Source organism: Equus asinus, chromosome 9, assembly GCF_041296235.1.
Source record: "Equus asinus isolate D_3611 breed Donkey chromosome 9, EquAss-T2T_v2, whole genome shotgun sequence".
Lineage (NCBI taxonomy): Eukaryota > Metazoa > Chordata > Mammalia > Perissodactyla > Equidae > Equus > Equus asinus.
In genome coordinates this window covers 26992049-27014735 of record NC_091798.1, presented here as the reverse complement: position 1 = coordinate 27014735, position 22687 = coordinate 26992049, and the positions used below count along the sequence as shown (strand labels likewise).

Sequence of the window (22687 nt, the reverse complement as noted above, 5' to 3'; positions counted from 1 at the left end):
CAGTTCTTGCACAAAGTTCAATCAATGTTTTGTGCAGTTGAATAGATATGTACTTCTTTGCACTATCATTTCACTCTTCACTTATGCTCTCTCCAAGTTATAATACATAATATATATACTTTATATATAGCATACTATATATAGCATATATAACATACATATAACATGGAGTTATATGTGGAGTAAGGACATACTCCAAAATATGAAAGACTGCTTATCTCTAACCTTTCATTCATGCAACAAAGATCTAATGAGCATCTAGAATGTCTGATGGTGGGAAGAGTTTTTTGTAGTGGTCCCTGTTTATATTATCATTGCCATCATTATCATCACTTTCGTTATTAGAATGGCTGTACCATCCCTGTTCTCAATGGATTAATAATCTAGCAGGAAAGGAAAAAAAAAAGGGATAAATATCAGGTAAATGGAATTGCACTATTTAATGTCTTTGTAAGTTTGCCAAGTATGCAGTGTGTGTTATTTTCATAATTGGAGGAGAAAGACTCCAAGAACTAGAACATTACAAGTAAAACTAAATGAGTCACAAATTTAAAATAAAAATGCATACACTCACACACACACAAATACACATATACACTTCTCCCTATTTTCTTTGGAAACTTCCAGCCACAGCACCAAAACGGAAGGCAGTTTAGCTTAGAAGCTCAGAGCACGGGCTCTGGAGTTAGGCTGACTTTCTTCCAACTCCGTGCTACAGCAACTGCGAGGAAGCGAGTTCACCATCTGCGTCTCCGTGTCCTCGCCTGTGAGACGGGGCTGGTGATGCCTACGTGACGGGGTTCCTACACAGATTCAACGACGCGAACCAGACGGGGGGCTTGCAGCAGAGCCTGGCACAGAACCTCCCCTAGGGAACAGCAGCTGTCAGTAAGGACGTGAGCTACTGGGCGTCTGTGTCATGACTATCGTTACTAATACGGCCGTCTCAAGACAAGCACGCGCTCTCGCTTCTTTCCGCACACAAGCGCAGGCCCCAAACCCGCGCTCCGGGGTGAACATGCGCTCCTAAATTCTCCGATGCTGACAACGACAACTCCTCACGCAAACGTAGCGCTCCAGCAACCAGAGCGCTGTCACAGGCTCCGCGTCCAGTCGCGCGGGCCGACGCCTCAGCCCCAGGCCACCTCCTCCCCCTCCCCAGAGACCTGGGCTGCCGGGGCCGACCCCGGGAGCCCGCGCCCCGCGCCCCGCCGCCTCCTCCCGGGAAGTCCCGCACGCAACCGGCCTGTCCTCTCACCGCCGCCGCCGCCGCCACCGCCGCCACCGCCGCCACCGCCGAAGAGCCGCTCCTACTGTCCCGGAAGTACTCCTTCAGTGAGGAGGCCGCCTCGCCTGCCCCAGAGCACTTCCGGGTCAAGCCGCCGCTCCGGCAGGAAGGAGCCCGCCACCGGTCTGGTGAGTGAGGGCTTGGTCGGGGTCGCTGCGAGGGAGGTACTGGGCGTGCCGAGGCATAGCTTCGAGCCGGTGGGTCGGGGTCCGACGTGAAGAAAGCTGGAATGTCCGCAGCCCTTTTTAAGGCCTGGCCTGGGCTGCAGGAGCTCGGCCATCGTCCGTTTACTGAGCGCCAAGTACCTACCCGGCGCAACCCTAGGCGCCTGGGACACAGTGGTTTACAAGCCGACTGTGGCCCAGCTCCCAAGTAGTTGACATTCTGGTGAGCAAGGCCGACCAGAAACAAGTCAACAAACAACCGTTGCCTAAGATGGTAGTGAGTGCTCTGAAGAAAATTAAACAGGATAATGTGACGGAACGAAGAGAGGGAGGAAGCAGTGTGAAGATCTGGAGATTGCATTCGAGGCAGAAGGAATAGCAAGTGCAAAGGCTTTGTAGTGGGAACAAACTATGCAAAGTGAAGGAAAAGAAAAAAAGGCCGCTGTGGCTGCAGCAAAAAGAGGAAGATGAGGCCAGACTTAAACAGGCCAGATCTTGTAGGGTCTGTGAGCCAGGACAAGGAGTGTGACTTTTATTTGGAGAGCAATAGAAAAACCATGGAAAGTTTCTGTGCAGAAGAGTGACATGCTCTAATTTATGCCTTTAAGATAATTCCTGACCCCTTATCAGGAAGATGCATATCTTCAGTTGTCCTTGAGCAGTGGGAGTGCCTGAAACCCAGACTGACAGCCAAAAAGGCGTTAGAGATATGATCATTGTACAGATGTGAAAAACTGAGTCCCAGAGAGGTGTAGGGACTTCTCCTTTTGAGAATCCAAGTCTTCCAACTCCATTTAATGCCTTCAGAATTATCTTTAATGTCTATGTATAATAATTGTCACTTCCTAAAACCCTTCAGATAGTTTCCTTTGCTTTTGATGGTGGTTCTCTAAATTTAGGGGCATCAGTGTCACCTGGGAGCTTCTTAAAAATGCGTATTCCAGAAAGCTGTATAAGTATAAAAGAGGTAATTTCCTCTAATTTTCTCCTGTAATGGAAAGTGCATAGAATTTGGGGTTTAACTGTGGAATCTTGGTAAGCCACTTAACTGTGTCCTAATCTTATCTTTAAAATGCTGCTAATAATAAATACAGCGGCAGTTCTCAAATTTTGGGGTCTTAGGATCCCTTTACACTTTTAAAACTTATTGAGAACGTCAAAGAGTTGTGTTTGTGTTATAGCTATCAATAGTTACCATATCAAAACAGAACTTTAAAAAAGTTATTAATTTACTTAAAATGATAAACTCATTACATGTTAACATACATAGGATTTCTATGAAGAATATTTTCTAAAACAAAAAATTTGGGGCCGGCCTGGTGGCGCAGTGGTTAAGTTCGCACATTCCGCTTCTCTGCGGCCCAGGGTTCGCCGGTTGGGATCCCAGGTGTGAACATGGCACCGCTTGGCACACCATGCTGTGGAAGATGGGCACGGATGTTAGCTCAGGGCCGGGCTTCCTCCGCAAAAAGAGGAGGACTGGCAGTAGTTAGCTCAGGGCTAATCTTCCTCAAATAAATAAATAAATAGTTGTTGAGAAGAATGGCATTATTTTACATTTTTGCAAATTTCTTTAATATCTGGCTTAATAGAAAACAGCTAGAGTCTCGTATCTCCTTCTGCATTCATTCTTTTGTGATATCCTTCATGTGGCCCCTGGGAAATTGCACCATATTGTGTGAGAATGAGAGTGAAAAAGGCAAATAATGTCCTAGCATTATTATGACAATCGTTTTGAAAAAGTCTCAGGGATCCCCAGAGGACTCTGTACCACACTGTGAGAATCGCTAAATTACGATATTATGACAATCAAAAGAAATGCGGGCTGTATTTGTAAGTCATTAAAACTATATGCACAGTAAAAATGCAGATACCCAGGGCTCACCCTTAGAGATGCCAAATCAGTAAGTCTGAGTGGGGCCAAGAAATCTGCATCTTTAAGAAGCACCGCAGATTAGTTTGATGTTAGTGGTTTAAAATTGTAGTTTGAGAAAAACAGTTATAGATCAAATTTACTCTAGAGTGTTTTGCCCACTAAAGTCGAAAAGGTGGTATTTCCGTATCTTCAAATATCTCCATTAACAGTTTCCAGAGCCTGAGACTCTGGAAAGTCAATAAACAGTTTGTAGCAGGTACCTTTCTGACTACCAAGTTGATGAGTATCTGAATTCAAAATGTTAAATCCATTCCTATTCAACGGACTAAGAAAGTTTTTAGACTGTGTCATCTGTTAGCTTCATTTTTTGAACAGATAGATAACTGACAAAGGAGGAAAACTGTTAAGTTTTAGAGTCGAGTACTCTCAGTGTGCTAGGGTCCTGACAGAGCAAAAGAAATTGTTCCAAAATTAAGAGAGTAGAGATGAGATTTTAGGTGAGAAGGCTTCTTGAGCAGGGTAAAATTCGAGTTGGATGTTGGTGGAATTTCCACAGGAAGATATTGGTGGGAAGGGGCAGGAAGTTTCAAACAAAAGGAACAACTAGAGCCAGAGTTTTAAAGTGAAAAGTTATTTGGAGAGAATGGAGAGTGAAACAAGTATAGTTAAGGCTTTGAGCCATGACAGAGGAGCTGGGAAGATTATAGGATTTAAACAAAGAAAGGAATGATAATGATAAACAGCCTGTGGATGAGGAAACTAAGACCACTAGAGATCATAGCTAATTAGTGACAGAGGCGTAACTAAAGACCAGACTTCTGAATCCATTCATTTCTTCAACAAACAATTATTATGCATCCAGGCACTGCTGGGATCCATCTAGCTACTTCTGTTCTACCACCTGAATCTGTTCCTGGAAAATTACAAATGCCAGACTAGAATTTGAAGCTTATCCCATAGGCAGTGAAAAATCACCAATAGATTTTAAAATCACGTTGGCTTTCTTGGGTTTGTGTTCAGGACCAATTCTGAGAGGAGCAGTGTTTGGGATGTTAAAGGGGTGTGGTCAGAGTTAAGGAGACCCATTTAGAAATTAAAAGGATAGTGCAGTACCCAGGTAAGGCAACAGGACTGTGACCTAGGGTAGGGACAGTAGGACTTAATTGAAAAACATCTAGGAAGTGGAATAATAATAACAACAGCATGTATTTACAATGTACCCTCATTAGTTCATCTGATGCTCATGTAGGGGAGGAAGACAGTTCCTCTACTCTCCAGGTCCTTCTGCCTGGTCTAAGAATTAAATTGACGTGAGACAGAATAACAGGAGAAAATCAAACAAAGTTTAATAACATGTACACATGGGAGAAACCCAGGAATACTGAGCAACTCTCCAGATGGCCAAAACCACCACCTTAAACACCATCTTCAGCTACAGACAAAGGAGGATGTTAGGGTTAGTGGTTTGGGTCTTCAGAGGGGAGGAAAGCAATTCACATGGAGATGGGAAATGCAAATATTTGTTAAACAAGTGTTTGCTATGACCCAAGAGACATATTTTCGTGTGGCCAATTCTGATCCCCCACACTCACAACTACCCTATGAGATCATTACTGTTAATAACTTTATTCAATAGAAGTAAAAACTAAGGCCTCGGGAGCTCACAGCTTCACCTAGGGTTAGGATCAGGCACTCTAACTCAAGTCCATGCTTCTAACCATAGAGCCATGATGATCTTATAACTTTGACCTTGCATGACAAAAAGAATTGTAGAATCCGCTCACCTGCTATAACAGGCAATGCTGGTTATAACAGACGGTGTGGTTATCTTCCAAGCTATGTATGTGCTGGGCAAGTAAATCTGAGGGTGAGAGTGGGGAGTTCTGTTTTAGTTATACTGAGTTTGAGACACTGGGTTGGGGGGGGGCGGGTTTCAGACTTTACAGAAAAAAAAAATTTGGTTAAGGAGATCATAAATCTAAGTTACATCGATGTCTTTGTCATTCACATCCAGTAGCTTCAGCAAATGCAAAAAAGAAGTCACAGGTATAACAAATAATTCTGGTTTAAAGCAAAACTCCAACAAATACAGAAGTTGTTTCTCAGTGTGCCAGAAAATATGTTGAAGTTTGAGCTGAGGGTTATGAGGTATGTAATGGCTCCAAGATACTATTAGGAGCATAAGGGCTATTTCAGTTAGAAACTTTTCAGAAAATGGCTTTCAAAAGTGGGAATTTCTGTTTGAATATTACTAACCTTTTTATGTTTCAGATCCCTATAATCTGAGTATTATAAGGATATAAGCAGAACAGCTTTATGTTTGTACTTTGCAAATGATAGAAGAGTACTAACAATCTGCTTTTCCTTTGCTTTTTCTCCCCCGTGCCAATTCAGCATGCCACCTTGACCATTCGTGTGCCAGGCTCAGGGGGACTTCATTTTTCAAGTGTAACAGTGCAGGCAGAGAAGAGCGGATGAGCTGCAAATACACCTAGAACACATTTGATTATGGAGAGTGAAGCATTAATCTCCCAGTATACTGGAGCTAAAACCATTACCATCTGGGTATTACTGTTTTCCTGCCTTTGAGTTATCCCAGAACTATTTCAGCTAACAGCAGTTTCCTCAGCCAACTTAATATTGAGCCACGAGAACGGAAATCAGCTACATTACTTCCTTATTTACTTGTGTTGAGAATTGGAACAGAATGGAAATATTTCTTTTCTCAGAAGTTGGCAGGAACAGCAACAAGGCAATCTGTTAGGAATGACAGCTTAGACACTTTTCTTTTTTCGTTCTTTTTTTTTCTTAATAATGTAGCCACTATTCAGAATGGTTCTATAGGGTAAAATCTTCTGCATTTCTGATTATTCATGATCCTAGAAAAGCTTACATTTTACAATATCTAAAAGATGAAAAAGGAGTTGGATTAAACTTGAGTATCACAGTTTTCTATTATTCTTATTAATGCTGAAGAAAGATATTAAAAAATTCTACCCAGTAGCTTCACCCACAAACATAGCATAGCCCTTTCTAACTGTTTACAGAAAGGTGGCACTTTGATTTTCCTTTTTGAACTCTTCTTAGCCTCCAAATGTCAGCTGCTGCATTGAGATGAGCAGGCATGATATTATTATGGGAAGTCTCAAACTTACAAGTGAATTTTTTTGTTGTTAGTGCCGTCGAGTCAATTCCAACTCCTAGTGAGCCTGTGTACAGCAGAGTGGAACCCTGCCTGGTCTTTTGCGCCATCCGCTCACCTGCTATAACAGACAATGCTGCACTGCTACATAGGGTTTTCATAGCCAGTTGTTTCAGAAGTGGGTGGCCAGATCCTTCTTCCTAGTCTTTCTAGTCTGGAAGCTCAGCCGAAATCTGTCGACCATGGGTGACCCTGCTGGTATGTGAAATACTGGCGGCATAGCTTTCAGCATCTCAGCAACACACAGCTGCCACAGTGCGACAGAAGGATAGTGTGGTTCCCTGACCAGAAATTAAACCTAGGCCATGGTGGTGACAGCACCAAATCTTAACCACTAGACTACCAGGGCTGGTATTCCTTAAATTCATAAAGTCCTCTTTCTCTTTTGTGTTCCCACCACAATTATACTTGTGTTCAGTTCTTCTCACACTGTCTTGTATATGATTAGCTGTTTCTGCCCCTGCCTTCTAGGCTAGTTTGTAAATTTCTGAGTGTCTGAGACAGTATCCTAATTCACCTGAGCATCTCTTGCAGTACCCAGCACTCCATCTTGCGCATAATGGGCCCCTGACTTAGCTGAGCTATTTTAAAATCATTACTCCAAAATGAGTAGAATGGTCATAGTCGATATAGTTTTTCTTGCAAGTAGCACAAACCAATTCATGCTGACTTAAGTAAAAGGAAATTTAGTATGAGGAGATAAGTCAACGGTATCGTAATCCAAAGGGTAATTTATTCCCTCGCTCTCTTTTCTGCTGCTGTCACCTTCTTGGACCCGTACCTTTGACAGTGTTTTACCTCTCAACTACTCAGCAGCCTCTTATCTGCAAATGGGTGTGTCTCTTAGTAACTTGGACTAGAAGTCCTTTGTGTTTGGGATACCCATGGTCTGAGTATGAAGTACCCAGGCTGAGCCTGCCTTTATTGACTGGACATATAAGGATGTTATGGGACCTGTTGCTCTCCTGGTGTAAAATCAGTATACCAGGCTATTTCTGCCACCTTTGACCTAAGGGCAGTTTAAGGGTATTCATAGTATTTTTCTAGACACTGTCTTGTACGTTTCTTTAAACTTCTAGTAGAGGCGAATGGCTCTGTCTGAACAGAACAGGAACCACAAATCTTGGCCACATGGGCAACTTGTGTCACACACTGCAGTGTATAAGGAGGGAAAGAGTTGGAGATCCGTGATGAGGATTGCTGGGAGCCACAGCCACAGTTCAAGCAGTTTTGCTGAACTTAATCTTTTTTCTCCTAGCTAACCATCTCTCCATTTCCTTTCTTGTTTGCACATTCAGTCTTCATTTCTGTGATTTTAATTCTGAATAAAATTGAATAAATATGTTTATTTCTCTAAAAACAGAAAGTCGTATTGGAGCCAGGAAGTAGAATACTGTCAGGAACCAGAGCAGCCTGTGTCAGTCCCTCTTTCTCTTCCCCTCTGCTCCTCTTACCTCTCTTCCCCATCCCCTCTCACCTCTCTTAACCATTCTCCCTTTGCCTTCTCCATCCCTGTTGTCCTTTCTTTCTGCTTCTCTCTGTATGTGGCCCAAACCTGACTGCCTCAGCCCACTATATGCCTTCTCTTCCTCAAATGGCCCTAACCCACAGTGTCTCAAAACAAAGCTTCTGATTAGTCACCCAGTGGATTGACTTCCTCCTGGGCCTGAGAAGATAGAGGCAGGGCTCAAAAAAGGGAAACATAAGCTATGCAGATCACAGCAAAGGTTCTCTACCACAAACTCAGGCCACATAAAAAAATGCAACATATCATGGTTGGGCTGCAAGGTCAGTTTACAATGCCTCCTTAGTCCATGTTATTGCAAAATATTTATTTGCAATGAGAAAAAGAAAATGTGAAATTTAAAATTAAAGATTGAAATTACGTAATGGTGTTTCCCCTTCCCCCTTCCAAGATTTTTAAATGGTTGCATGGTATTCTGAGTAAATGTGTTTCATTTATCTTAAATAATGGTTTTACTGTCAAGTGTGGATTTTAGCACAATATCTGAAAGAACAGTCAACATTAATAATAACTAGAGTAACTAGAGCTTATTCAGTGATTCAGCAGAACGTGTGAACTATATATATTTTATATACACTATCTCATTCAGACCTCGCAAAAGTCGTATGAGAATAGGTACTGTTATTTTCCCTGTTTTGGAGGTGAGGGGACTGAGGCACAGAGAGATTGTCAGTTGTAGAAGTTGCAAGGCTGGTTGGAGTCAGAGCCAGGATTCAAATCTAGAAAATCTGGCTCCAATCTGTACTCTGAACCTCCCTGCCTTTATCAGGGTAATCTAAATCCAGAGTGGAATGTGATAGTTCTCTCTTGTTGGAAGTGTTCAGTCTGCAGCACCATTAGGCAGGGCTGTTGTAGAGGAAATGAGAAAGTATATTAGTGGTCTCCAGATTCTAACCCGTGGACCCTCTGCTTCTGAATCACCCGGGGAGATAATTAAAAACCATAAATTCTAAGGACCAAACCCAGAGGTTCTTATTCACTAGGTCTAGGGTGGGACCCAGGAATCTATAATTTTAACAAGCTCTCTAGATGATTGTGATATTCAACCTGGTTTGGAAACTCTGGGTTTGGTAGTCTTTTATTCCTTCCAGGACAAGATAATAAGTGAAGACTTGGGGGTTGGTTCAAGGAGTGTCTTTAGGCATTGCACCTCTAAATTCTTTTTTTTTTTTTTGAGCAAGATTAGCCCTGAACTAACATCTGCTGCCAATCCTCCTCTTTTTGCTGAGCAAGATTGGCCCTGAGCTAACATCCATGCCAGTCTTCCCCTATTTATATGTGGGATGCCTGCCACAGCATGGCTTGATAAGCAGCACATAGGTCTGCACCCAGGATCCAGACCAGCAAACCCCAGGCTGCCGAAGCAGAGCATGCGAACCTAACCACTATGCCACTGGGCCAGCCCCTTCTAAGGTCTTTTGAGATTATTAGCATTGGCTCTCTTTGTCTCAGAATATAAGTGCTAGTAAATGCATGTCGGCTTAAATAATTATGATCCCTGTTGCATAACATTCTTTTGTTTTGTTTTGTTTTGAGGAAGATTAGCCCTGAGCTAACTACTGCCAGTCCTCCTCTTTTTGCTGAGGAAGCCTGGCCCTGAGCTAACATCGTGCCCATCTTCCTCTACTTTATACATGGGATGCCTACCACAGCATGGCGTGCCAAGCGGTGCCATGTCCGCACCCGGGATCCGAACCGGCAAACCCCGGGCCGCTGAGAAGCAGAACGTGTGAACTTAACCACTGCTCTACCGGGCCGGCTCTTGCGTAACATTCTTTACAAAGATCCATCAAATACTCTATCAAATTTAAACTAATCTCCATCAGTAAATATTTATTGAGCATGTGCTAGTTATGAAGTATAGCAATAAAAAATATAGTCCCTGTGCTTAAGGGGCTCATAGATAAGATGGTGTGGATTGTGTTGCAGTACAGAGCAGCATATACCAGAACCAGGTGAGTAGTGTAATGGTGGGGGCTAGCGGGGTCAGGGAAAACCCACCCTGCCTCTGGGTGTACTCTGGATCCATGTGGGAGGAATTGCCGAACCTTGAGAGGAGGCTCAGGGAAACTGCATGAAGAAGGGGTTCCACACAGCAATAACACTGCCAGGTCACTGCTGCCCCACAGCTTCTCAAGTGGAGGCTGTTCATTCCCCCAAAGCTCTTGCATCTCTGAGCAAGGAGCGTGAGACCATCTTTTCTATTTCCGGTGTATTCTACCCTAGCTACCTTGATCCGAGGGAGACAACACCGTCCCCACAGGTGATCCACCCTACCCTTTAGCCTCTCAGTTCTTTGACCTCCTCATCTTGGACAAGTGTCTCCTTCACTCACTTCAGTCTCCCACTCCAGTTCCCGAAGTCCACCTTCAGTTTTGCTGTTGGCCCAGACTACTCCCCACCAGATTCCAGAATGGGACCCAGCACTCTCTGGCCACCACTTCTCATCACCATAACTTGTAACCATTTTTCCTGAACACCTTCTAACCAGTGATCCCTCTGCTTTTTCCCTGTCTCCTCTCTTTACCTAGAATAGTTCTCTCCCATTCGCAATTCCTGTTTGTCCCTCAGGTCCTGTTGCAAACCTTCCTACCTCAGGGAGGCTTCCTGCGATGAGGTCAGCTCCGCATGTTGGGTGCTCCTGTAGCATCTGTACTTCCCCTGGGGTAGCATTTAGCATATTTTCCATGTGTTCAGTTAGTGTCTATGTCCTCTGCCAGACTGAGCTCCATGAAGGCAGAGACAGTGTCTGTAGTACAGTAGGTTGGCACGTAGTAGGTGCTCACTAGATAGTGATGAATAGATGAAAATGTATGCTTCTAGTCTAAAACAATGGTTCTAAACTCAGTGATGGGAAGAGTGGAGAGAAAGGGGTGGCCAGGATAAGAAGTGAGTTGGTATTAGAGTAAAGTGGAGTTGTGGGTGGTTGGTTTGTTTTGTTTGTTTTTATTTTTGTTTTCCCTACACAGAGAACAGGCCCCAAGCTCAGAACCTTTAGCAGATGGTGGTATCTCTGGAAGTTAATAACATTGTTTCGTTTTCATTGTGCTTTTGTGTACAGTTACAGTTGTCCCTCCATATCTGTGGATGTGGAGCCTGTGGATGCAGAAGGCCAACTAAGGGACTTGAGCATCCACAGATTTTGGTATCCGCAGCAGGTCCTGGAACCAATTCCCCTTGAATACTGAGGTACAACTGTACTTTTATCCACAGATATGACTTAGACTTTCCTTTTAAAATAGATATATGAAAGTAAAATAATGAGTTCATTTAAAGAAAACATATAAATGATAATAATTTAGTACACAGATATAGCAAAAAGAAAATCATGACAGTAGAAGAAATGAATGAAATTTGCAAAATGCTGACTTGGATGAAGCCCCAGGAACTCTTTATTGAAGTCCTGGGGAAAACCTGGAGCCCTTTTTCAGCCACTCATTTCCTGTCACCGTTGAGAATCACTAGTCTAGAATAAAGCACAAAAATCACATTCTCTGATTGTTGTGTATCTTATTGTGAAAAAGAACTTGGGAGCTCACACATGTCAAGCCCCTAGCACAGTGCCTGGCTTATGGCAGTCATTTAATAAATGTTATTTCCATTCTTTCCACATACCACTCCCTCCTAATAAAGAGAGACCAGGATTTCCCTACTAACTTATAGTATAATCTAAAGGAGCACGTCACTGTGAAGTGAACGGATTAGATCAGATCATGTCTAAAATCCCGTCCAATGCCCAAGTTCTTTGTTTCTTTGTCATTTTAGTGGGATTTAGGAAGAAATGGAAATAAACATGTGTTCAATCTCTTATAACAGCAAAGAGTGAAGTCCTTTGTTTTACTCTGAATTGTCCATCCTTAAATTTGAAAGATATAGAAAATTATTATCATTCAACCATTCTTTCAAGGGCTAATGAAAATTAAATAACATTTACAACTTACTGTAATTCTGACTTTGAGGAGTTTAATGACAAAATACGATGATCCATTGCTTTTTATGTTCTATGATGAAGCAGCCTTCATGTAAGAATAAAGGGGAATAAGTGTCATTTCCAAAATTAATTATTTGGGCCCCTCATAAGAAATAAAGCTGGGTGTTTCATCCCATCTTTTATAGAAATAGAAGTTGAAATTTTTCTTTGAGAATCAGTGATTTAAGAGGAATCAAGTTATCAGGAAGGTGATCAAATCACATAGACTCTTATACTGGGATATTATTTTGTACTTTATTCATGGTATTTTACTCTTCTTTTAAATTTGTCTGGCAATCTTTCCCTGTAGTTTATATTTCCATTTCTACCAACTAGACATTTAAGATGTTAATTCCTCCTTTAGCTAGTTTTCCAGACTTTGAGCTAGAAATTGGTATTCTTACAAACTGTTAAATATACTGTGTTTTGTCTCTTGATAATGAAGAAATTATTAAAGGAAAATTCTTTTGTCTAACATTCTTGCCCAGGAGGGAGGTTCTTTAGCCTCAGAAATCAATAACTTTATGTATATGTAAGAGTGCAATTTTCTTTCTACTATTAAAAAAACTACCTCGACAAAATACAAAAAAAAAAAAAAAGCCACGGTCTTCTGTATGAAGGGACTTCGATGGACCATGTCCAATCTTTCTCCAAATATAATCTAGCAACTTCAATGGCTGTTGAGAGAAAAATAAAGAAGCATCAATTATTAAGACAAAAAAAAAACTACCTCGAGTAGCTCTGCATTATTTATATCTAATATACCTATGTGCTTGAATTACTCAAATTTGAGCTCCATGGTTATGATTATGATGTACCAATTGATTTACATTATTGATATAACAACAGATGGTAGTGGTGCAGGTTGAAATAAAAGATCATTAAGCTAAATATTTTAGCCTTCATTTGCTCCCTGTTGCACAGAATTTGTCAGAGTGAAATAGAATCATAGCATTTCAGAACTAGAAGAGTCCTTAGAGATTGTCTCATCCAGTCCTTCATTTGACAGATGAGAAAACCAACCCGGAGAGAATGTGACCTGTCAAGGTCGTACAGCTTGTTAGGAGCAAAGCTAGGACCAGAACCGAGGTCTGCCATTTCCCAGTTCAGTGCTCTTTCTACCATCTCCGTGTAAGATCTTCAGGTGGTGGTCTTTCTGCTTCACTCCCTGAAGTCTGCACCATTTATTCTAATCAGTTTCACATCTATTCATTTCTAGAACATAGAGCTTCACCCCATTGTGAGTCTTTGTTGGTTAAACTTTATGTCTGGCTTTCTTTTAGGTTGGTCTCCACTCACATCTTTTAATCTTGAAGACTTTGAAATATACCTGGATCTGCCACTTTTTTGGAAAACTGCAATACCAAGCAATAAACTGCCCACTGTGCTCTTGTTATAGTATAGAAGCTTTTGACTTCTCCAGATCTAAACAAGATTTTCTCCCATTTTCCCATGAAGCCACATTGTTGTTTATTCGCTTTAGTGGTGAGTGTTACTGTGCCAGCTGCTTTTGTTTTGGAAGATGTAGGCTTCAATCAAATGGCCCCACTGGGAACAAATCATAGTTCTTTAAATGCATCATTTCCCTCAAGCTTTGAACTCTCAGCAGGTTCCCACTCAGGTGATGATGTCATCATAGCCAAAGAGGGAGCTAGTGTTTCAATTGAGTGTCTTCTCACAGTCGACCACCATGAAGATGTCCATTGGTACAACTCAAAAGGACAGCAACTGGATGACAAAGGCAGAGGTAACTATGCCAGGGTATAATTAATCGAGGTTACTCATTTCCTGTTGCTTCTGTCTTGGTTTTATGGCATATTCAACAAATCTCAATGATGATGTGCCAGGGTGAATAGTTAAAACTTTTGAAAGGCTTGGAGTATATACCTATCAGAGAAAGCAAAATAATTATAATTACTTAACCAGAAGAAGAAAAAAATAAAGAATAATTATAAATTTAAGAGATGTTCACATGATGCCAGTGAGCTATTTTCTCTCCTCTTAATGAGCCGGTTTCCTTCTTTGAAGGTAGACTACATCAAGTTTGCTGCATTCAGCTGTGCAGGCTGCGTACTGCACAACTCCAGGGGCACCATTCCCCTGGACTGTAATGTGAATAGTACAGTGTGGTGGCCCTGCAAGAAGGATTTTGGCTAGACTTAAGTAAATTTGTCATAAATAAAAAAATCTCTGCTTGGAAGTGAGTTACTAAAAAATGTTAGATGAAATCCAAGATGTTTCTAAAAATGGTTATAGATCTGTGCATAAAACTTTAAGTCCCTCTGAGTATTTGAAGGGCACTGAGGAGGAGCTATTTGAGCCCTTCCAGCTCAATTTTTTTTCTATTTATACCTTAATTTACTTGAAAACAGGAGAGTTTCTCTTGTATTTTTTGTGTCTCAGTCTTAAAAATCACACAAACATAGTAATGCAACCAAGATCTCCTTTTTGACAGGTTTTCATTTGATTTTGCTGTTTGTGGACCTGTGAACACATCTTAATCAGAATACTATTTCCTTAGCTAGTGTTCTGCTAGAAGGATTTTTTTTTAAGATTGGCACCTGAGCTAACAACTGTTGCCAATCTTTTTTTTTTCCCTGCTTTTTCTCCCCAAATTCCCCCAGTACATAGTTGTATATTTTAGTTGTGGGTCCTTCTAGTTGTGGCATGTGGAATGCCGCCTCAACGTGGCCCAACGAGCAGTGCCATGTCAGCGCCCAGCATCCAAACTGGCAATACCCCAGGCCACCGAAGCAGAATGTGGAAACTCAACCACTCGGGCCACAGGACAGCCCCTGTGAAGGATCTTTTTGAAGCCTGCTTGTGTTAAAGCACCTCAAAAAGTAATCGCCATGAAACATCAATGGGATAAAGATTAAATTCTGAGATCCTCACAAGCTACACTTTCAGAAAAGGCCCCCATTATCTTTTTTGCTAGAGAGGTAGTCTAACCTCTTGGAATATAAAAGATATTTGGTTATTTATAATAAAATGGAAAACAGAAAAGGACACAGATGATGTTTCCTTTTAAAGTATATGCTAAACATTTTAACCTTGTACAAATTGAGCAACTGGTCACCTAGGAATTAAAGAGTTGGAATTGTCAGAACAGAATATTTTTAATCAGCTTCTTAAGAATATAGACTTATTGAATCAGAATCTCTAGAGTTGTGCCCAGAATGTGTATTTTCAACATGATTTGGGGTTCCGCATTTGGACCCACTGAACTAGATTCTTATCTCCTTTGGGTTCTAGGATCCTGACCAAACGCATCTGAGATTTGAATTATTCAATCAGTGTGATCCTGACAGACTGACTGTAAGCATAAACAAAGCTTAGATGAGGATAAGACCAGCCAAGTGGAATGGCAGTTTCATTTTCGTATTTTGCCTTTACTTTGAAAATCACTAACATCTATCATTGATGCTTTCAGTAGCAGCTCTGGAAAATTGTATTAAATTTTATGAATCTCAAGTGAGAAGAGTTTAAAGAGCATGTCAGTCTAGTGTAAGGTTCATAAATCTTGAGCTATTATCAGCAAGTGAGCTAGAGAGTTTAGATTGTGGTCTTAGTACAGTGGGTTGATGAATAGAGTCTACATAGTTCATCATACCTGGGATTCATAGGGTGTCCTTTTCTTAGCTCCAAGTTCATAAAACAGAAGCTTGTGGAGTAATGACTATATTCATAGCTGCATATTTTCCTCCTCTTTACATTAGTGAAGTGATGGCTCTTAAATATAACTATAGCATTTAGATAGATTTTGATGATGATAAAAATGAGCACAGTCCAGAGTACTTACTAATTGACGTGCTGCTAAAATCATCCAGAACCATAGAATGTCAGGGATGAAAAAGAGCTTGAAGATTAGGCACTCAGGTGGTGCTTAACAAGCAGTACCCAGCCTCCTCTGGGATACCACTTCTAGTCATTGGAGCTCACATCTACATGCCAGGTTAGCCCATCCATTCCATCTTTGAATGGCTTTCATAGTTAATGCACAGAGTACACTCAGAATTTACCACAAATGTGAGAGTTGTGCGGGCAGAGCCAAATTATTAAAGGATGTTAAATCAAAGTGGGTGGTCAGGATGCTTTGCTCTTCATACTCATATACTTTAGTATACATGTTCCCTGAATGAAGATACCTTCCTGGATGGAAGAGAGGCACATGTTCTAACTTTACAACAGAAGCCTAGGCATCTTAAGGGCAACTTTATTCTCTTTACCAAACTGTTCATTTACCCTGACCTGTGAGACATATCTTTTGGCTTAGACTTCAGTTACTCTTGCCAGAAAATCAAGATATCATCAACAAACCTTTCCTAACAAAACAAATTAACATATGCAAAGCATGCCAGATTAGCCAGTTAGTAATTGAACAAATGCATTAAATTGGTAGCGTTTTTTTAATAACTTTTGTCTCTTATTATATAATTCATTACCAAAAGCAAACAAACACAGTTAAATAAAAAGAAGAAAATAAAAATTACTCATAAACCATTACTCCGGAAATAACCATTGTTTTATTTTTTTTTTTCCCTTTGGTGAGGAAGATTGGCCCTGAGCTAACATCTGTTGCTAGTCTTCCTCTTTTTGCTTAGGAAGATTGTCACTGAGCTAACATCTACGCCAATTTTCCTCTATTTTGTACATGGAATGCCGCCACAGCATGGCTTGATGAGCAGTGTGTAGGTCCATGCCCAGGATCCGAACCCGCAAACCCTGGGGCCACCAAAGCAGAGTGTGCGAACTTAACCGCTACGCCACCTGGCCGTTCCCCCATTGTTTTCTATTTCTGAGGCATATCCTTCTAGTATATGAAGAAGTATAGGTAGAGACATATAAACATTTTTTTAATTCATTTACATTATGTAGACATACTTATCTCTCTGAAAAGCTTGTTACATCTAGCAGTGAAATGTAGCTATGATAATCATTAGTGTTAAGAAGGAAGATCTTGATTTCCTAAGTTCCAGGCTATTTAAATTCCAACTCTGGTCATAAAAGTGTACCCTTTCTTACATTATTTAAACAAATAGCAGAATATAATGGATGAGTTAACATATTCTTACAAAGAGGCAGAATATTGACAAGGCAGTTGGCGTATTTAGTAATAATAATCTTTATGCTGTCATATTTTATTTCTGTTGGGTTATCAGGTGGAAAGTGGTTGGTTTCTGATAACTTCCTGAATATCACCAACGTAGCCTTTGATGACCGTGGGCTCTATACATGTTTTGTCATCTCTCCAACTCGTGCCTCCTACTCTGTCACCCTGCGTGTTATCTTCACCTCGGGAGACATGAGTGTCTACTACATGATTGTTTGCCTGATTGCCTTTACGATCACTCTCATCTTAAATGTCACACGGCTGTGCATGATGAGCAGCCATCTTCGTAAGACTGAGAAGGCTATCAATGAATTCTTCAGAACTGAAGGGGCTGAGAAACTTCAGAAGGCCTTTGAGATTGCAAAACGCATCCCCATCATCACCTCAGCCAAGACCTTGGAGCTCGCCAAAGTCACACAATTTAAGACCATGGAGTTTGCTCGTTATATTGAAGAACTGGCAAGAAGCGTGCCTCTTCCGCCCCTTATTCTAAACTGTCGGGCCTTTGTTGAGGAGATGTTTGAGGCTGTGCGAGTGGATGACCCTGATGACATAGGAGAAAGAATTAAAGAGAGACCTGCCTTGAATGCTCAAGGTGGTATCTATGTCATTAACCCAGAGCTGGGCCGGAGTAATTCACCGGGAGGAGATTCGGATGACGGTTCTCTGAATGAACAAGGCCAGGAGATAGCAGTTCAAGTTTCGGTCCACCTTCAATCAGAGACCAAAAGTATTGATACAGATTCTCAAGACAGCAGTCAGTTCAGTTCGCCTGATGATATAGGATCTGCCGAATTGAACTCTAACTATAAAGATGGGGCGTATGAAAGCTGCCAGCTGTGAGCTATCCCAGTACCTACGAAAACAACTCGCAGAAAAGGAACCTGTTTCGTGTAGAAAATAACATTTCACCAAAAGATGACTGCGGTTTTCCCCTTGTTAATATTAAGCACATTGGAACATGAATTATTGCCAAAATCTTTGTAAAACTTCAGCGTTTTCCCTATCTGATTATTTTTCAGTCATTTTCCTCAAGCTTGAGTAAATGATACATATTAAGATTTGAAGGAGCCTGAGAGGTAAACATAGTGGGGAAAGTACTGCACTAAGAGTTCCATGGCTTCTCTTCCAGTCACGGTTCTTCCATTGGTTAGGGCTGACACTTATGAGGGCCTCAGTGTTCCCACCAATAAGATGAGGGATTTGCATTAGCTGTATCTAAAGTCATTTCTAGCCCTATAACTTCTTACCTGTCACCTTTAAACCACCAAAATCTTCAGCACATCTCTAAATAAACCCTTCCCTAGACTTTTAGTCCCTTTTTATGGTAAGGACCAAGCCGAGACTTTATTCCGTGATTTAGGTTCCCAGACCAATGCCATCATGCATAGCGGTGTGGGTGTTTTTCACGTGTTTGGCCTTGTGGAGCGTGCAATTGTATGTGCTAGGTTGAATCTTCTCAGTATAGCCCCTGTCTGTATTATACAGATAGCAGGGAGCTAACTGCACATTAGTAAACTACTTTTCACGAGTAAATTTGTCCTTTTGGGGGATATATCATGTGTTTTTAACTTACTGAGGCATCATGTAGTTCATTGAGCTGGCAGTGATTTCCCATCTGATCTCCAAAAGTGAGCAGTTTGTTCCTAAGGAATAATGTCTTCAGTACTTTGAGAATAAGTAGAATAAGAAATGATGTCAAATCATCTGTCTCTGGTAAATCATGGATTTTGACATTTCTGTTAATAGAATTTCTCAGGCTTTCCCTTTTTAAAAGTACTGGACTCTCCAAGAGGGTTCTGTGTTTGTGATCCCATTCCCAAATCTGAGGGAAACCCAGAGCTGGATTGCTCTTCAGACCTCTGTCAATATCCTTGCCCTCTGTGGTCTTAAATATGGTGCTAAAGGTTGCATGCCTCCTTATCTTGTTTGTTTTGTTTATATTTTATTGTTGTGGTTTTTATTTTTGTGTACTTCAGATATAGAAATCTGAGATAGGGCTGCTTTTGTGTCATTTCTGAGAAGCACTACCTGAAATAAGATTAGATAACGGTGTGTGGTGTGTGTTACTATATTAAGTATATAGATATAGATACAGATATATAGATGCATATACACACACTTACAAATCTAGTCGTAAAGAGGGAGAAAAATTATGGGTGATGCCACCTGATTTAACTGTGTGTAATAAACACTTAAGAAAATATTTCTTGCCTGGCTGAGATCTGATATAATGGAATTGTAAACACTCTTCAGAATAATTTCTTCAGCTCCAGGATGCTTGGTGTCATATAATTTTAAGAACTTGGCAGTGGAGCGCCACTTGATGCTTCATGTGTCTTCATTTGGCTTCTGATTATTGAAGCATTACTTTAACTGGAGGTTCCTGGGGGGAATGTTCAGAGGAGGTTCTATCGGGATTTTTATTTAAGGTTTCAAATGGAGGAAGGTAAGAAATTCAAAGTGTGGTCAGATAGAGCTCGTGCCTTCCTTTGTCCAGGCTTATCAAAAGTAATACATCTGCTGTGGATAGCATGAATGAATCAGTGTGCAGTTTTGTCAGATGGCATTACGGATAAAGATGATAATGCTCCCTTTTCTGTCTCTCAGGCTGTTTCCATGGAAACCTCCAGAGCCAAACAAAAGCTACCAATCATTTAGCCAAAGCTTGTCTTGGCTCATAGACCTATATTTCTTTAAGAAAAACTGTTCTCATGCATTTGGCTATGAGAGCAAGGGCTCTTGAACATACCCTAGATTTAGAACACTTTTTCCCTTCCCGGAATGTTTCTCTTGAGAAATTAAAAATTTTTAAAATCCCTTGTCTGTAGTCTGCCCCCTGAACATCGCTCATATCTTCAGATAGTACCTCCAGCCCTGTCCCAATATAGCAGGTTTGAGGTCATTTCTTCGAATGTAGCTCGTCACATTAAAGAGAATAGATTTACCCCCCATGTTCTCATAATGGACATGAGTGTTTAGAACTTTAAGGTAGACGTATTTAATGAGCAAAGTCCTGGGAGACAGGACTTCGGAAAAACATAGGAAATATTGGAAAAAATCTATAAGTTAATACAATACTATATAACAAGTATAGGCTACTCCAGTGTATCCTGGATAGATTATTTTAGAAACATAATGGTGGCTTAATTTGGTGGCCAAAGTAACTGGATTACTTTGAATATTCCAAGTTATGGTGCCATTGATAAGGAATTAAAGTAGGTCAAAATTTAAGTGAAGTTGCTATTACTTTCTGAAGCTAATTTTCAAAAGGAAGAAAACTAAACTTACTAATATTTTCTGTGTCTAATCAAATACCTTTCATATATAATTAATAGTCTCATATTATCTTTTTGTAAAATCCTTAACCTTTTGAACTTAAACTACAGTCTAAAAGTCTTTTGACAATAATTGTGGAGTAATTAACCTTTGTCTCACTAGATTTTATAGTTAGTGAAAATGCCTTTACTCAACAAAGTGTATTTGAAATAGTTCTGTCATCTCATTTACAAATTTTGTTTTATATTGTGAGTTAATGAACCTTATTGTCCTTATAAAATGAAATAGTAGCTTTGTGAAATAAATTTACCCAAAATAGACATGTAAACACTTTTATAGATTCCTTACCAACTGAAACCAGACAGGCATCTTTTGAGCTGATACCCTGCTTGAGTTTATAGGCAGTTTGATAAGGTGTCCTCCAAACTGGATCTGTTGTAATAGTTTAATTCTTGAGTCAGGCCCAGCGAGCATTTGTATTTTAAAGTCAAAGGACACTGCTTTCCCTTTGGTCCTCCAGCCTCAGTGAACCCCTTGGTGCAGTCCTCTCTACGCCCTGCATGTAATTGCACCCTAGATCAGACTTTGACTCCTGTGTCCAAGAGCAGCATGGGAGCACAGCATGCTTCTTTTCCAGAGCCCAGCCAGTCATAGGTGCTAGCCTTGTCTCCACACACCAGCAGTTCTAACACAAGTAGATCATATTTCCTGAGTCACCAGTAAGAGAACACAGTCTTTTCTCATCTAGGCCGGGAATATTGAAAATGCTCAGCCTTATACATAAACTCCTAGCTTCTCCACACATTTCATAAAAGTAAATGAGTATTATTTGGTCTGTTCAGATAATGTTTAAATGTTCACCATTTTAATGAATACTTATGTTACAATTTTGTCCTTTTTTTAAAAAAAAAAATTGTACTCGAATGTAATTTATTAAATGTTCGATGGAGTATATTTCATTTGTCTGAAATCTTCTGTAGAGTATATGTTCATTTTTATATGTGATGGAATTTGATGTTAATGATTTTAAACAGGAGTAAGTTTGGCTTCAACTTGCATTCCACCATGGCTACCCATTTCAATTTTACAAATGTCGACTGAGCATCTTTATGTTTTGTTGCTGTGAGCCAGGCTGAGATGGGTGTCCTGCCACAGTTGCCATGAGGATGGCGTTACTAGACCCTCCTCGCTGGGCCCACGTGCAGCAGTTTCCCACTTCTGAAGCAAAGCCTTCCTGGCAAAGGCAAGAGCTTAAGCAAAGGCCTAGAGATAGGAGGGTTTAGCACACGTCTTGGAGAACGTGATTAGTATGTAGTGTTCATGATGAGATCTGACAGGTGGGAGCAGTAGCTTCAGTAGAAGCAAACGTCTGCAGTCCCATGGAATGAAGGGTCATGGGGGAAGGCAGGCGTGGAAAAACACAGGATCTCAGGAGACAGGCAAAGACAACAGGTAGAGGGACTACTCATTACTTAAATGCCACAGGTTCCTTAGAATGAAAACCTAGCCCCTATCTCCCTATGGCAAAAGATCATGAGACTTGGAGTTCTAATTCCACCACTAGCCATGTAACAGTGGGACTTGGCCTCTCTGGACTTCAGGAAAATGGAGTTGATAATACCTCACAAAATTAACATGAGGCTTAACTATAGCAACATGTAAGTAAATGCTGTGCTAGCTGTAACATGCCATGCATGTAAGGGGCTGGTAATCATACAGCCAGAGTGTCAGCTTTGTTAGCAGGCATGTCCAGCTGATGACTGGTTGCATTTGGACTCAACTAAAAATTCTTCCAGATCTCTCTCAGTTATAGTTGCATTTGGCTGCATGCCATTGTAAGAGAAACCCAGGAAAACTGAGTAACTTGCCAAAATGGCCAAAGCCACCACCTTAAATACCATCTTCAGCTAAAGACAAAAGGATGTTGGAGGGCAGTGGTTTGGGACTTCAAAGGGGAGGAAGGCTGTTCACAAGGATTTGGAAAAGCAAGTGTTTGGTAAACAAATGTGTTCCACACCTTGCAGAGACAATGGGACATGGAGAGGACTTTGGTCAAAGGGGCCTTGCCTGGTTGCTCCCTGTCTACCACACCTTGTTCATACTATACTATAGTTATCTGTGGTGATAGCTTCTTCCTCAAACAGGCCTTCTGTCTTAAATTCTTCTAGGCAGTTAAAGAGAATGTCAAAGTTCCTTCCTGAGTCTTTTCTTCTTAAATATAAGCCAAAGAGACACATTGTGGAGTGGCAAATTCTGCTCCCCTACACCAT

General features: G+C 40.9%; 2 protein-coding genes across 5 annotated transcripts in view; one reads left to right on the top strand and one right to left on the bottom strand.

Annotated features, from left to right (window-relative positions):
- The window catches only part of FAM114A2 (family with sequence similarity 114 member A2), a 34450-nt gene extending 33086 nt beyond the window's left edge, over window positions 1-1364 (bottom strand). Inside the window, exon 1 of the mRNA XM_014846924.3 lies at window positions 1259-1364. The gene's annotated coding sequence lies outside the window, so the exon portion shown is untranslated. The remainder of the gene's footprint in view (window positions 1-1258) is intronic.
- MFAP3 (microfibril associated protein 3) lies at window positions 980-21371 on the top strand. 4 transcript variants are annotated; one of them, XM_070517175.1, is made up of 5 exons: window positions 1349-1416; window positions 11117-11244; window positions 13309-13772; window positions 15281-15343; window positions 17188-21371. In XM_070517175.1, exon 5 carries the CDS (start codon window positions 17331-17333, stop codon window positions 17979-17981), a length of 651 nt encoding a protein of 216 aa, XP_070373276.1. In that variant the 5' UTR covers window positions 1349-1416; window positions 11117-11244; window positions 13309-13772; window positions 15281-15343; window positions 17188-17330; the 3' UTR covers window positions 17982-21371. The 4 variants fall into 4 exon arrangements, with proteins under 4 accessions (XP_070373275.1, XP_070373276.1, XP_014702411.1 ...); XM_070517173.1 differs by lacking the exon at window positions 15281-15343 and adding an exon at window positions 9592-10010 and having other exon boundaries at window positions 1395-1416; XM_014846925.3 differs by lacking the exon at window positions 15281-15343.
- The last annotated feature ends 1316 nt before the right edge of the window (window positions 21372-22687 follow it).

Bases quoted from the DNA above. Each gene is read 5' to 3' on its own strand.
- MFAP3 (XM_070517174.1), top strand. From the start codon at position 13,478: ATGAAGCCACATTGTTGTTTATTCGCTTTAGTGGTGAGTGTTACTGTG. The intron at 13,773-17,187 runs GTAACTATGCCA...TTGGGTTATCAG, and splicing joins ACTGGATGACAAAGGCAGAG to GTGGAAAGTGGTTGGTTTCT.